This window comes from Ictalurus furcatus, chromosome 5 (genome assembly GCF_023375685.1).
Source record: "Ictalurus furcatus strain D&B chromosome 5, Billie_1.0, whole genome shotgun sequence".
NCBI classification, from domain to species: Eukaryota; Metazoa; Chordata; class Actinopteri; order Siluriformes; family Ictaluridae; genus Ictalurus; species Ictalurus furcatus.
Window position 1 is genome coordinate 31,149,720 of NC_071259.1, and position 15,756 is coordinate 31,165,475.

The following is a 15,756-nucleotide window of genomic DNA, read 5'->3' on the forward strand; positions in this document are numbered from 1 at the left end:
CTCTCTGTTTCTTTCTGTCTCTCTCTCTTTTACTCCCGCTCACTCTTTTCCTATCTCTCTCTCTGTCTCTTTCTTCATGTCTCTATTTTACTCTCTAATCCTTTCTTCCTCTCTCTCTCTCTCTCTCTCTCTCTCTCTCTCTCTCTCAACCTGTTACTGTCTTCCTTTAATGTATCTCTGTCTGTCATATACTGTGTCTGTGTTTCCCCTCTTTCTTTCTCTCTTCTCCCTCTCTTTTTTTTCTGTCTATCTCTCTCTTCTTGCCTCTCTGTCTGTCTATTACCCTATCTTCTGGTCTCTCGCAATGTCTACCTCTCTCTCTTTCTCACTTACTCCATCTCTCTCTTCCTGATTTTACTCTCTTATCCTTTCTTCCTGTCCTGCATTCTCTCTCTTCCTGTCTATCTCTATCTTTCACTCTGTCTCTCTCTCTCTCTCTCTCTCTTCCATCCTCTCTCTCTCTCTCTCTCTCTCTCTCTTTCTCCAGGCCCAGTATGAAAACCCACCTCACATCTACGCTTTAACAGACAACATGTACAGGAACATGATGATTGACAGCGAGAATCAGTGTGTGATCATCAGGTGAATAAGACGAAGCTGTATTGTTAATAACATGGTGCGTCATTCAGCTCGTCGTTCCGTGTGAAGACTGCGGTTATGACCCCCTGAATGATGAAACATTACAGATTCACGAGGCTGGAGTTACAGTTTTCGGGCTTTTACAGACCGTGATGGAGGCTGTCATAACACTTATGTTCTTATACCGCGTCTCTTCAACACGTTACTCGCTAAAGACTGAGCACGTGAGCCGCCTGGTCCCAGCCCTACTTCATACGATCAGCTCCGAAACTATTGGAACGGCAAGGCCACTTCCTTTCTTTTCGCTTCACGGTGAAGATCAGAAGATGAACATGAGACGAGAGTTTAGAATGTCAGCTTTCCTTTCCTGCTGTTTATATGTAGACGTCGTATCAGACCACCAGATTTGTAGGCGAGCAAAAATATTGGAACACGCCACTGACGGGTGTTTCTCGTCACCCGGTTGTGCAGATCGATAGCTTAAGCAATGAAAAGCTCGGAACATCCTGTCCTGTCTTTAAAAGGGATCTTTTAGTTTGGACGGTGGAATTCTTACGAGGCATCGTACAAAACTCGGTCAGGGGTACGTTTTTCCTTTACCCCACGTGTCAAAGTCAAAGAGTCCGGACAAGTTGGTGTCTGAAGTTAGTCTGATTAGTTTAGCACGAGGCCTACATAGCTAAGAAAAATCACGGAAGGACTTGATTATATTATATATTATTTTTTTATATTAGATGTCGATAGGTTTTTGAAATAGTAGCTTAATCTGTAGTAGGGGGGGAAAAAAAATAAAAGGAACGGCCATCAAAGTCTATGGGGCGGGGCCTAATGACACCAAACTGCATCGAGCTAATACAGGCCGCTGTGTAAGGTTGCAGAAAGCCACACTGGGCCCTAAACCACATCAAACCACAAAAAATAAACGTCCTGGATGTAGTTCGAGGCGGAAGAGTTTGAGTGAAACAGATTTAGCGATATCAGCCTTACGCGTGTTAGCCAACATGTCTTGGAAGTTACAAATGACAAACGTTGGATTATTTGAGCCAGGGACGTGTGACACGCCCGTATTCGACTCGGGTTTTATTAATAAACTTTCAGTATTACGGATGTCCTGAGCACTTCTGGGTTTACACATACACACGCTCTGAGCGCCCCGTCCACATCAGTGGGTTTTTCTCAGAAACAGTGAGGAACTAAGACTGAGCATCATTTCCTCCCTGATTAGAAGAAGTGCTAACCCGTTGCTAATTCGCTCATCTTTGGTCCTTCGCCATGTTTAGCTCTTTTTTTTTGAGCATGCCATTTTCATTAAAGTACACTGTTTTTTTTTGTTTTTTTTAAAAAAATACACATCCACTACCACATCCTTTGACTTTGAAGTACACAGAAATATTTGCAGCATGAGTGTGTGTGTGTATGAGTGTGTGAGAGAGAGAGAAACAGAAAGACAGAAAGTGTTAGAAAGGTGTGTGAGAGAGTGCGATAGGATCTGCTGTGGGTTTTTGCACATTTGAAAGCTTTACATTTACAAAACAAATATAAGACTACATTACGACATGATGATGTTTCTATCAAGCTTTCCCTTCTGTTTGTCGATCCATTTGGATCAGTTCGAACCCCCAGTACGATGCCCTTTATCCTTTTATCTTCCCCGTGATTGTGGTTGTGTACTGAACCAGGCCGAGAGATTAAACGCTCAGGAAACCTTCGCAGGTGTTCTGAGTGACTCCGCCGATTGGATCTCTTCTCAGGTCGACGTTTCTGCATTATAAATTCTTTATTAGAATGGATTTTTGATTTCCGTGAGCCGTGAGCCGTAATCATCGAGATCAAAACAAACAAACGGAAAAAAAAAAAACGATACATAAAAGGCTGGAAGTATTTCGCTTTACGTGTGCTGAATCTAGAAAAATACGAACGTTCCACTTTTTGAATTAAATTACAGCGGAAGAAACGAACGTTTCCACGATATTAAAATTAGTTGTGATGCACCTGTATGTGAGACAGGAAGAGACGGAGAGAGAGAGAGAGAGAGAGGAAGAAGGGATTAGAGAGTAAAAGAGAGACGTGAAGAAAGAGACAGAGAGAGAGATAGGAACAAAAGTTTGCACCCCCCTCCACCTAGAGTTTTTTCCACCTGTATTCTACACAAGGGCGTAACCATGGTATGGACATTGAGGGGGGGTCCAAGCCCCTCCCGAACATCCAAAGTTTAATACTGATACTGATTCACGTGATTTCTGAGTGATAGACGCTCACACACCATGGGGAAATTGTAACGTGCTGTGGATGTATTCTCTGCTCCGTAACCTTCCATGAAACCCACCACACCACGTAGAGGCGAGATAAGATGTGTGCAGGCAAACCGCACACGCTAACATTTAAACACGCAATCACGACAAACTCAGAAAGGACGGCTACGTACGAAACTAAATTCGACACTGTTGTAAATACAATCTCCCCACGGATGCTTCCAAGCAATGCTGTGCTGCCTGCACTGTGACCGGGTACCATTATCTTCCCAGAAGAGCAATGGCTGACTTAGATGATCATTTTAATTTGATCAACTGAATATTCTATTTGTGTCACTGGTGTCAATGGTGTCAACGTTTTGTTGTGATAGTTTGGTCTCCATCTGGAAGTGTATAACATCTGGAGTATCAAGTTATAACAGATATTTCACAGTAGACACACGGCAGGTAATAAAGAGTATTTATATCACATTCACATATGATATTTAGAGGGGGTTTTTTTTTATTTTTTTTTTACTATTAATATATTACCACAAAAATGATCATTTGTTGATTGATTTATTTAATTTTTTACTAATAATGAAGAAGTCAGGACCGCTGTTCTCGGGTCCGAGACCAGGACCAGCTCAGATCAAGTCCAGACCTTAAGAGTATTAAGCAGGTTGAGGCACCTATGATCCTATACTGCAACCACTTGGCTTTATTTTTTACCCCGAGCCAGTTATTAGTCTGTTTTCTAGAAGAAGGAACAGCTTCCCCAATACAGAAAATGTCTCAAGACCGGATTCGAGTACCACAGCCCTAGAAGAAACAGCACGCAAACTGACTCGTTTTACATATTTATAGTCCTCATTTTGTCCTAGAGGTGTGTAAACTTTTCCACCCAGCTATATACAGATGGTACTGACAGGCAGTTTTATAAATTCCACATGCAATGTAGAAGAAGATATCAGGTAGGGTTAACAACACGTCCACAAAATGAAGACAAAAACAAGAAAGATGAGATCATAAATGAGATCATAGACATAAGCCTATGTATGTTTTAATTAATGTGTGTGTGTGTGTGTGTGTGTAGTGGAGAGAGCGGCGCAGGAAAAACCGTGGCTGCTAAGTACATCATGGGCTACATCTCCAAAGTGTCCGGCGGTGGAGCTAAAGTTCAGGTACGCCGAATTTTCTGGAAGATTCTCGGATTGTAAATTTTAAAAAAAAAAGAAAGCCTGACAAGAACTTCCTGCGTGAACCAAACGCATAATAACATTTTCAACAAATTTACCGACAGCTACAGACGTCACATCCGTCGACTCCACCATGTTTATTTACTGACACGCCCCCAAGCTCAAAGAATATCTATAGCGTATATAAATATATAACTATATATAACGTTAAATATGTGAGCTCAACTCGTAGGTACGATCTTTCCGACGTGACTTGAACGCACCGTGGTACGTTATCGTTTCTATAGTGACAGCTCGTCCGTATAGGGACGCTAGACATGGTCTAAGTTGAATCATAATCAGAGTTTAATTCAACGTTAATGTAGCATTTATGGAAGGAGTCTCCAGTGTCAGTGCTTTGTAACAGTCGTGGTCATGAACGTCTTCAGGAGAGAGGTTTGCGGTTGCTTTGTAACACGGCACGAGAAGACGAGTGACTCCGCTTCATCACTCCGATCATTTGCTCTGAATTATTTTCCTATGACAGTACAACCCAAAAGGGTTTTGTACGGTACGTATGAGATTTGAACGACAGATTTCGATAGAATCAGTGATTAGTGCTTGTGTGTTTATTTCTTTGTTCTCCTCAGCATGTAAAAGACATTATCCTGCAATCCAACCCTCTTCTGGAGGCCTTTGGAAACGCTAAAACGGTCCGAAACAACAACTCCAGCCGCTTTGTGAGTCTCAGAACCTTCTCTTTTTTTGCGGGACAGATCCCGTAACCTTATCGCTGACTCGGGTCTTGTCTCGGCCGACAGGGGAAATACTTCGAGATCCAGTTCAGCCGAGGAGGAGAGCCGGACGGAGGGAAAATCTCCAACTTCCTGTTGGAGAAATCACGAGTCGTGAGCCAGAACGAGAACGAGAGGAACTTCCACATTTTCTACCAGGTCAGAATGAGAGCGAGGAGACGCAGGAGAAGAGCGGGAAAGGCGAAAAGGGAAAACAAACCAAAAAAAAGTTGCTTTTTGTGCCGAGCGCATGAGAAAAACAAAACGAAACAACTCCACGTTCCTACACCAGTCTAGACAGACGTGGAATAATAACAGTAATGAGAAAGAATCAGAGGAACACAGGGAGTGAGAAAGAACACAAGTGAAAGAGAAAGTCCCGCCAGTGCGTAGTCATTTCTGATTCATTTCTTTTCGTTACACTGCTCGCTCTGTATCACAACTTTTCAACCTGTTCACTTATTATTTTATTCATACGCTCCAGGGTGAGATGTTTGCATCCCTGATCCTTGTGTTTCAATATAAGAGCATGAAACGTGCCTTCGCAATCCAGTATCAGTCTGTAGAGGGACTGTAAACTGTAAATATAAATCTCCAAGCAAATCATTTCAGTCATGCTGCCAGGCTACACGCACTTCTCGTGCCGTTGTGGATATATTTCTAGCTAGAAATCTCAAATAGAGACGGAGACATTGTGGCTTGTGGCGTTTGACCCCTGATATGTTTTTTGTTTTTAACGCTGCATATTAACGATAAGGTTTGTTTTTTTTGTCATTATTTATCGGGACGGTTGAAAGCAAGCGTTTTCCGTCTCCAGTCATTTATAATTAAACAAAAGGAAAATGTACTAAAATCTATTTTACATCGGATCTGCTGTACGTATAAATAAGGATTTTCAGGAAGCTAATAATTAAAGGTAAGGTGCAGCGGGACAATAATCTACATCTAGATCATTATCTCGTGCTTAACATAAAGTGTTTCGAGCCTCAGATCCTGGGGGTGCAAGCTCAGCACGCCAGGAAGCTGGGGTCAGAGATGATACAGCGCCCCCTGGAGCAGAGAGGGGTAAGGGCCTTGCTCAAGGGCCCAACAGTGACAGCTGGGCAGCACCGGGTCTTGAACCTCTGACTTTCTGATCAGTAACCCAGAGCATTAACTGCTAAGCCACCACTGCCCCCATGACACATTTTTGCATGTGCATGAGATGTTTAAAAAATAATTATTATTTATTTTTACATGTATGGGTTTTTTTTTGTGTGTGTGTGTGTGTGTGTGTGTGTGTGTGTGTATACAAAGGTCTCTTCAAAATCTCAAGATCTTAATCCACATTCAGAAAGTGGGATGGAAATTTGCAAAGCGATCTCATCATGTTTCACCAATATCATCATGTCGTTGCTTAGCAACATCAGAGAAACCAAACATGTTAAATATCTTGTTTTTTTTTTTGTCGTTTTCATTTCATCCTAAGGGCGCGCAAACTTTTGACCTGTAATCTTTAATAATCTCTCGCCCGTTTTTTGGTTCCAGTTGATCGAAGGCTCTTCGGCCCATCAGAAGGAAGCTTTAGGGATCATGACCCCTGACTATTACAGCTACTTAAACCAGTCGGGAACCTACAAAGTGGACGGCACCAACGACAGCAGCGACTTCCACGAGACGATGGTGCGTCATTCGTCTCGTCCTGCATGTTTAACAACACGAATAATGTGTTCAACACATTGACTATGTGTGTGGGTTTGTGTGTGTGTGTGTGTGTGTGTTGCAGGAAGCCATGCAGGTGATCGGGATCCCCGAAGAGAATCAGATGCAGGTCCAGCAGATCGTAGCTGGAATCTTACACCTGGGCAACATCAGCTTCATCGAGGTGGGAAACTACGGCCAGGTGGAGAGCACAGACCGTAAGTGTGGACACGAGCACGCTCTCGTTTCAGTATTCCGACACCTTTTTAGACGCTTTCGGGTCTTGACGTCTGAGTCTGGACCGAGAACCGATTTTATTTGAACGGATACTCGATCTAATCACATGCATTACTCAGTTGAGGCTTATTATTGATGATTTTTCACAATCGCTTTATATATGTATATATATATATACTCACCGTCCACTAATAGGACCACCTGTACATTTATGCAGTTACCTAATCAGCCAATCATGTGGCATGCAGATACAGGTCAAGAGCCTCCGTTAAACTTCACCTCGAAGATCAGAATGGGGAAAAGTGTGATCTCTGTGACTTTAACCATGGCATGGGTGTTGATGGCTGATTTGAGTGTTTCAGAGTCTTGTTGATCTCCTGGGATTTTCACGCACAACGTTACTCTAGAGTTTACACGGAAAACAAATAACATCGATCGATCGATCGAGTTCTGTCGGTGGAGACGCCTTGATGATAAGAGAGAGTCCGAGGAAAATGGCCAGATTGGTTCGGGTTGCCAGGAAATGATATAGTAACTCGAATAATCACTCTTTATTACATCTGTGGTGAGCAGAAAAGCACCTGTGAAAACATCGAACCTTGAGGTGGATGGGCTACAACAGTAGAAGACCACACCGGGTTCCACTCCTGTTAGCCTAGAACATGAATCTGAGCCTATCATGGGTACAGATTCACCCAAACTAGACAGTGGAAGAATAGAAAAAATAAAAATGACCAGTTTCCGTGAGTCTGTGAGTGCCTGAAATATACACGGATATGTATCTCAAATCTCAGGACAAAGCAAAAAAAAAAAATCCTTGCAGGTGCAATACGATCAGCTCAGCAGGACCACTTTTTCTACGTAAAAATTGTTTTCCCCGTCGAATATGTTTGCAAATGTATCGGAACGTAAAATCTGTGCGCTGTTAAATGCTGTCTGTATTGCTCAGTGCTGGCCTTCCCCGCCTACCTGCTGGGCATCGATCAGAGCCGGCTGCAGGAGAAACTCACCAGCCGGAAGATGGACTCCAAATGGGGCGGCAAATCCGAGTCCATCGACGTGACGCTGAATCAGGAGCAGGCGTGCTACACACGTGACGCTCTCGCCAAGGCCCTCTACGCTCGCCTCTTCGACTACCTGGTGGAGGTCTGGATTTACTACAAAACCACGTGCACGTACACTCGCGGTTAACGCACTTCTGACACAACTTCTAACACCGTTTAACCTCACATCACAATCACAATGTTTTATTCATTAAACAACATGTCACTCGCTTTTTTTTTTTTAATGTTCTGGAACTTTCGCAGAACAAGTTAGTTCCTGTCCCTTCACCAGCCGATCTTTTTTTTTCTTTCTTTCTCTTAAAGTCCCCATGAGGTGCCTTGAAACTCTCAGCGTTATTCGATGTGTCGACGTAATTTCCACTGAAACAGGAAGTCAGGGCGGGACATATGGCGGGACTCCTCCCCCTTTTTAAATAGCCAATAGCTTTTAGCTTACCTCACAGCCCGAGCTAAGCCGTACTTGAGAGTTAGTACCGTGGATTTTTACAATGTCGGGGGCGGGACACTTCAGATTCTAGAGAGCGTTTGATTGGACAGAAAATCTGATGAGAAGCTGAAGTGCAGAATGATGTCATCAGAATCATTGATCCGATGATTTATGGTTTCTTTCCCCCCCCCCACTCTAACGAACAGGCCGTGAACAAAGCCATGCAGAAGCCCATCGAAGAGCTCAGCGTCGGAGTTCTGGATATTTACGGCTTCGAGATTTTTCAGGTGACCCCATGTTTATATTTCGGTCTCTGCGTCGCGATAACGCGCGATTCGGACCTGACCGAACGCTCTGATTGTTTCTGCAGAGGAACGGGTTCGAGCAGTTCTGTATAAACTTCGTGAACGAGAAACTGCAGCAAATCTTCATCGAGCTGACCCTGAAGGCAGAGCAGGTACACGCCGTCCTTACCTTTCACTTTACACAGCCCAACAGCACGTGGCTCAGCGCAGACAGGCCACGTTCATGAATCTTACGATTATCCTTTCATATTCTCACTCTCTCCCCCCCACCACCAGGAAGAATACGTCCAGGAGGGGATCAAGTGGACTCCTATCGAGTACTTTAACAACAAAATAGTGTGTGATCTCATTGAAAATAAACTGGTAAGCTCGCAGGATACACATCTGGACGTATATTTTAAGTGAATACAGTATGTGTGAGAAATTAGGCGTGCATTTAACGAGGAACGATGCAGACGATTTAGAAAGAAGAACTGTATTTAACATGTAGTGTGTGTGTGTGTGTGTGTGCGCGCTAATTGTTCATATAATGAGTTCGGATCTCAAAGAAACTGACAGGAAAGGAGAACTGCAACTGAAACGCGTAATTTCTCTTCAAGTATGCAAGAAATAAAACACGACCAGGGCGTGCCGTTAGAGGAAAATGATCAACCCCACAAAGCAGAGTTACTGTTACCCCGACGTCGATCGTTTTCCCAAAACGGCTCGTCCTGAAGTGTTTTATTCCTCCTAAACCCAGCGATTTGGCAACGATTACAATTTTGTACGTACTGACATGCTTTTATAGTTACGTTTAATGTCGAACATCTGTGAAACAGCTGGAGTTCCTGTTCGGACTCGCGTTATACAGGTTAGCCGCCAGAAACGGTTTTCTCGTCAGCTTCTCGTTTTCTCTCTGTCTCTTTTATTAGTTTGTTCAGGTCATGTTTGAAGTGGTTCCCTCTCTACCGCATAGTGCATTATTTGGGTTGCAGCCAATCAGTCTGGAATCTTGGCCAAAATCTAACTAGACAAATTATTAGATAAATTTCCTGCACAGGGTGTCCAAAACGTCAGGAACCAATGAGAGTAAAACTACACACATATATATATATATATATATATTACACATAATTTTTTATTTATCGTTTATAGTCCACTGCAAAATCCAAAAATCCGAAAGCAACGCACGTTATTTCAGTACCACGATGCATCTTTGAATGTAAATAATAGAAATGTCATAAAATATGTTGCTAATCAGCTGCTAAAGCCATCCGGAATTTGTTAGGGGTGTGTCTGATTTACAAAATTTATACTAATCTATTTTTGTACTATTTCTTTTTTTTTTCCGTTTTCTCAGTAACGTTCTGAGCAAATATCGTTTATTTCTAAAGCAAAAGTCATCGATATTCTCGATCGTACTTCCTCTTCGCCGGCTCTCTTGCCGCCGAACAGACACAATGCAAACGTCTGCAGAAACGAAAGCGTACGTGTGCAGTAGCGCCGACATGTGCGGATTTGATTGCAGCCGAGTGGATGATATTTTAAGTGTTTTAAATGTTCTACTTCTCTTTTCTTCCTGTCACGTCTGTCACTTCCTACCCAGAACCCGCCGGGTATAATGAGCATCCTGGATGACGTGTGTGCCACCATGTATGCCAAGGGCGAGGGGGCCGACAGCACTTTACTGCAGAAGCTGCAGGCTGCAGTGGGCACGCACGAGCACTTTAACAACTTTAACTCTGGCTTTATTGTCCACCACTATGCAGGCAAGGTGCGCGACTCCGACCTTTATGAACGGGGAAATCACGGGAATACTCTACCGTTGGTCAACAGAATTTCTATCTACTGCAAATGTAGCGCATAGTAACTAGGGGAAAACATGCTTGTAATAGACGTCTAAGGGCAGTTTGATGTTTCAAGCTTCAAAGAATACAACAATATGACGTGACTTCAATATTCCAATAGTTACACCCCCAACAATAACAGCGTAGGGATTAGACAGAAGTCTTTCCTTACAGTTTTTGCGTCATTATATTACACGTATTAGATTATTAGATTCATTTAATCTCATCAGCCAAGAAACAGAATCTGGGAAGAAGATGGACATGACTCCAAACCTACAGACAAAATAAGCCAAGAAGGCCTCGCGTGGCCTAGCCAATCTCCTGACTCGAATGCCATTGAAAAGTTACGGAGGAGTGCGAGTCCATCAAAGGAACCCTCGTAGCCTTGGGGAATCGAAGACGATTAGCCAATTGGGCCAAAACCGAACCACAATGCTGCATAAAAGTGAATTACTTCTTACCGTAGATGTCTCGAAGCTGTAATCGCCAACAGTGTTGGTAAATTGGGGTGTAAATACTTTTTTTCATTAAAAATATATATACATTATATTTTATTTGATTATTTTCACGTTATTTAGCATTACAATGTCTTATGCACATATATTTACAATCAGATGACAAGGTTTTGTTTGGATGTTACAAAATCGAATATGATATAACGTTTTAGTCTAAATCAGGGGTGTCCGATCTTATCCGGAAAGGTCCGGTGTGGGTGCAGGTTTGCATTCCAATCAAGCAGCTGATTAAACACCTGATTCCACCTGTTTAATCAGTTGATCTTGGCTTTCAGTAGACTCAGGTGTGGCTTCTGATTGGTTGGAATGAAAACCTGCACCCACACCCACGGCCCTTTCCGGATAAGATTGGACACCCCTGGTCTGATGATTGTTTTATTTTTTTAAAAAGACTGAATTGTACATTTACTCTCGAATCTCGAATCAGGTGTCATACGACGTCAACGGTTTCTGCGAGAGAAACCGAGACGTGCTTTTTACCGACCTCATTGCGCTGATGCAGAGCAGCGAACAGTAAGTATATATACTGTATATTCATTAGAACTGAGCTTCTGAAGGATGTGCAATGATCAGACGCGGTTTCAAATCTGAGGCTGACGCAGAACCATTCCTGTTCGCAGTAACTTCATCCGCAGCCTGTTTCCTGAAAACCTCAACACTGACAAAAAAGGCAGGCCGACCACCGCGGGCTCCAAAATTAAAGTAAGATCAACAATCGACTTGGTTTTTTTTTTTTCCTTTAAACTTCACTCCAGGAACCAATGAGAGTAATGAATAGAACGTTTGCCTCACACCTCCAGGGTTGCGGGTTCGAATCCCGCTATTTGTTAACCAACGTTTGGTTTTTAAATCCGAACGTCCTGGACTCGTAATTACTTACGAATTTCATCACAAGTCACAATGGTTTCCTGTGAGTTCTTTTTCGGTGGTTGAGATGAAGATCTCTGTGCTTGTTTTTGGTTTTTTTTTGCTTTTTTTTATTTATTTGAAAGTAGATTGCTGATGTAGAACTCTGGTCCACAGAGGCAGGCTAACGAGCTGGTGGAAACGCTGATGAAATGCACTCCACACTATATCCGCTGCATCAAACCCAACGAGACCAAGAGGCCCAAAGACTGGGAGGAGAGCCGGTGAGTCTCAGAGCGAGTCCTGCTTTACTCACAGCGCTAGTCTTATCCTGGTACAACTCAGGTCCTTTTGGACCAAGGACACTTCGGCATGTGGAGTCACGTGGGCCGGGAATCGAACCGCCAACCCTACGATTAGTGGACGACCCGCTCTACCGCCTGATCCACAGCCGCCCAAGTGGACACGTTTTCATTTAGGTTTTGGTCCGGTCCCCCCCCCCCCCCCCCACTCCCTTTTGTTATCTAAAAGCTCAAAGATGTCAGATGTCTGTTCTCTCATTCTCTCCTTCTGACGCTCATCACGATTGTCGTCTTCAGGGCGAGACATCAGGTGGAGTATTTGGGTTTGCGTGAGAACATCAGGGTGCGGAGAGCCGGCTTCGCCTACCGACGAGTTTTCCATAAGTTTCTACAGAGGTGAGCGATTCATGCGATGTGCGCCAACGACGCGGCTCTGTTTATACTCTTCATCGTTGTAAATAATACTTTGCAAGCGTCTGTGTCTTAACAAGTTTAAGCAGGAGATAATCCGACAGACAGATATTTGACTCAGGAAGGAAAAGTGTATCGTTCCAGACGCCAAACGAACCACGGTATAAGAATGAGATATAGAAATCAAACAGTAAATTATCAGCAAAAATTGACAAAAAATTAACACGATATACTAAACACTATATGTATATAGCCCTGTAGCTAGTCTCTGGTCTGATGAGCTGCCGTCATTGAAATAATTTACATAAACGCACTTGCTACAGTATGATTGCTGTATGTTCAGGTGTGTTAACAGCAGGTGTGTGTGTGTGTGTGTGTGTGTGTGTCAGGTACGCCATCCTGACCCCGGAGACGTACCCGCACTGGCGTGGAAGCGAACAGCAGGGTGTCCTGCATCTGCTGCGCTCTGTAAACATGGACAACGATCAATACCAGATGGGACGCACTAAGATCTTCGTCAAAAACCCAGAGTCGGTACGAGTGTGGGATTTTACACGTTATTTCCGATCTTTTTTAACCACAGAATATTTACCTGCTTACATGATACCTGGCAGCTTTTTGGCTTTGTTCACGGCCTGTTCGTTATTTAATCTCACCATTTAAGATCGTGAAATCGAAAATAATTTGCATAAACGCACGTGATTGGATAGACTGCAATAGAGGATTTGCTACAGAACACGCAGCGGTTTAGGTTTGGAAGTTAAAACCGCCGGACCACAGAGACCGTGTTTTCATACGTTAGCGCGTTCTACCGAACTAGTTTGCTGGGTGAACATCTGGACCGCGGTCCACCGGGGCCGATTATTGTATAATAATAAATACAAAGCCGCGTCTGTCATTTGAAAAGCGCTAGAACTCATCGGCTAGGTTGAGAGAGTAAAATAAACAGTACATTTAGCCGGAACGTTCTGTAGTGTACTGTAACGTAGACCCGGTTTTAACTACAGTAGATCCTCTGCTTTTTACCTGCTAAACTCTTTACTCTCTCGCTCTCAGCTCTTTCTGCTGGAGGAGATGCGCGAGAGGAAGTTTGACACGTTCGCCAGAACCATCCAGAAAGCCTGGAGGAAGTACATCGCCAGGAGGAAGTACGAGCAGATGAGAGAGGAGGGTACGAGAGCTTAATAGTGCATAAACCATCGAACACATACAGGATGTTAAAGTGTCACCGTGGGACTATTTCACCCAGATATGCTAATGATTCAACTTGCAGCTTGCACAGATAAGCTCTCACGGGTGACAGCCAATGAAACCATGCATAGTTCCTCGAGAACAGTCTGCAGACGGGTTTGCATTTTGCAGAATTGCAACGTGTAAACCCGAGGGGTCAGCGAGCTCCAGAGTTAGAGCTTTTCCTGTTTAGCAAGTGCGATTTGACTCATCGGCGAGCAGCGAAGTCGTTTACGAGTCGAGTCATACGCGTAGAGCGAAGAGACGTTTGACGGGAAAGAAATACCACTACGACGAATCGTGCTCGTGTATTAACACGACACGTTTCACCAGGTGTAGGTGTTTTCCAGGAAATAAAAGACAAATTAATCATAAAAATAACCGATGACTTAAAAAAAACAAAAGGAACTTCGACTTAAACAAGGTCTTCGAACGCAGTGAAGTCCTCTGAGGGAAAACCTTCAACGTTCTGTTACCTCGAGAAAAGATTTGAAAAAGTTTCATCATTAACCAGACAAACATCTTTTTATTATATTTTTTTGCTAAGTGTGTAGAATTTCATTTCCTGCAATGTAAGTGTCTTTGATCTCCATTTAAGGTGTACGTATCGTCCGAACAGGTGAAGGACTCGCAGCGTTGAATCACGTGCACAGTAACGTGTCACCTGTGTCATTTTAAAAGCTCCGATTTCACGCCCAGGAGCAACGTACGAGGAAAAAAATAAATAAATAACGGACCTAGCATAGCTCCCTGTGGAATATTAGTGTACGCTTTAAAAATAATCCTGCTCTGACCCTGAGACCTGCTCAACACACACTTACTGAGGTGTTAAAAGCACCCGAATTCTTTACTCAAGTCAAAGTGTAAACACTACTCTAAATTAACCCTCTGGTGAACAATAAAATTCTTCCCTAAACGCTTACATTTACATTAGGTAAAATATGAAAGTACATCCCTGCTGAAAAAAAAAATGCAACAAACCCAAAACGATAGAAACCATCACAGAAATTCTAATGGTTTCCACTTGAAATACCATTACAACCCATCAGCTAAGGGGGCAGTGGTGGCTTGATGGTTAAGGCTCTTGGTCAAGTTCCAGCACGGCCAAGCTGCCACTGTGGGCCCGTGAGCAAGGCCCTTAACCCTCTCTACTCCAGGGGCGCTGTATCATGGCTGACCCTGCGCTCTGACCCCCAACATCCTAACATCCTGGGATATCCGAAAAGAAGAATTTCACTCTGTTGTAATGTATGTGACTAATAAAAGACTCATTAACCATTAAAAACCATTACCATTATTGGTCCTTAATGGTATCCACTAGACATAACATAACATAACGTGCCACCAATAGAAGGCAGCGAATTACCAGTAGAGGCCCACCAAAGTATTCATCGACAGAAACTCGAGTAAAGTCCAGAGTCTTAAAAACCAAACTTGGGTACTTGGGTAACACAGTGATCATGTCACTTCCTCTTCCTCTGCACAACGAGACCAGCTTCACTTTCGAAAGAAATCGTTTATATGTTATACTACGAAAGGATGTCTTATTTCTCTTTATCTCTGTGCGCTCCGTTCCTAGCTTCGGACATTCTCTATAACTCGAAGGAGCGACGCAGGAATAGCATTAACAGGAACTTCGTCGGCGATTACCTGGGCATGGAGGAGAGGCCTGAACTGCGTCAGTTCCTGGCCAAGAGAGAGCGAGTCGACTTTGCTGACTCTGTGAGCAAATACGACCGCAGGTTTAAGGTAAGGTCTTATCGTCAGATGTAACTAGGGGCAACGATTGAAACGAATCGACTCGCAACAATCGTAAAGCAAATATTATTCGTTCGAAATGAATAAAACAGTCTTTCTCTACGTCGTGGACAATATAAAGCCTACCCAAGATTCTGAACAACGTTCGCTTCAGAGGCTATTAAATCAAACTGTATCGTATTATGTGTTGTTATTTATTTTTTTTAATTAACGCATAATGCGTTTTTAAATTGTCCATAGTGTGTGAATGTGTGTGCGATTGTACCCTGCGATGGGTTGTCCCCCGCCTTGTGAACCCGAGTCCCCCGGGATAGGCTCCAGGCTCCACCCGCGACCCTGTGTATGGATGGATGGATGTTTCTATGATTGTGTT

At 43.4% G+C, this 15,756-nt stretch overlaps 1 protein-coding gene across 1 annotated transcript in view; it reads left to right on the forward strand.

The window, feature by feature from the left end:
- Positions 1 to 15,756, forward strand: part of myo1f (myosin IF) — a 35,545-nt gene that overhangs the window by 13,016 nt on the left and 6,773 nt on the right. Inside the window, exons 4-21 of the mRNA XM_053625765.1 lie at positions 488 to 582; positions 3,907 to 3,994; positions 4,639 to 4,728; positions 4,810 to 4,941; positions 6,310 to 6,444; positions 6,548 to 6,680; positions 7,649 to 7,845; positions 8,397 to 8,477; positions 8,561 to 8,647; positions 8,772 to 8,858; positions 10,081 to 10,248; positions 11,264 to 11,349; positions 11,457 to 11,538; positions 11,860 to 11,966; positions 12,282 to 12,380; positions 12,785 to 12,929; positions 13,452 to 13,566; positions 15,205 to 15,374. Of these exons, the coding sequence (XP_053481740.1) occupies positions 488 to 582; positions 3,907 to 3,994; positions 4,639 to 4,728; positions 4,810 to 4,941; positions 6,310 to 6,444; positions 6,548 to 6,680; positions 7,649 to 7,845; positions 8,397 to 8,477; positions 8,561 to 8,647; positions 8,772 to 8,858; positions 10,081 to 10,248; positions 11,264 to 11,349; positions 11,457 to 11,538; positions 11,860 to 11,966; positions 12,282 to 12,380; positions 12,785 to 12,929; positions 13,452 to 13,566; positions 15,205 to 15,374 (2,097 nt within the window). The remainder of the gene's footprint in view (positions 1 to 487; positions 583 to 3,906; positions 3,995 to 4,638; positions 4,729 to 4,809; positions 4,942 to 6,309; positions 6,445 to 6,547; positions 6,681 to 7,648; positions 7,846 to 8,396; positions 8,478 to 8,560; positions 8,648 to 8,771; positions 8,859 to 10,080; positions 10,249 to 11,263; positions 11,350 to 11,456; positions 11,539 to 11,859; positions 11,967 to 12,281; positions 12,381 to 12,784; positions 12,930 to 13,451; positions 13,567 to 15,204; positions 15,375 to 15,756) is intronic.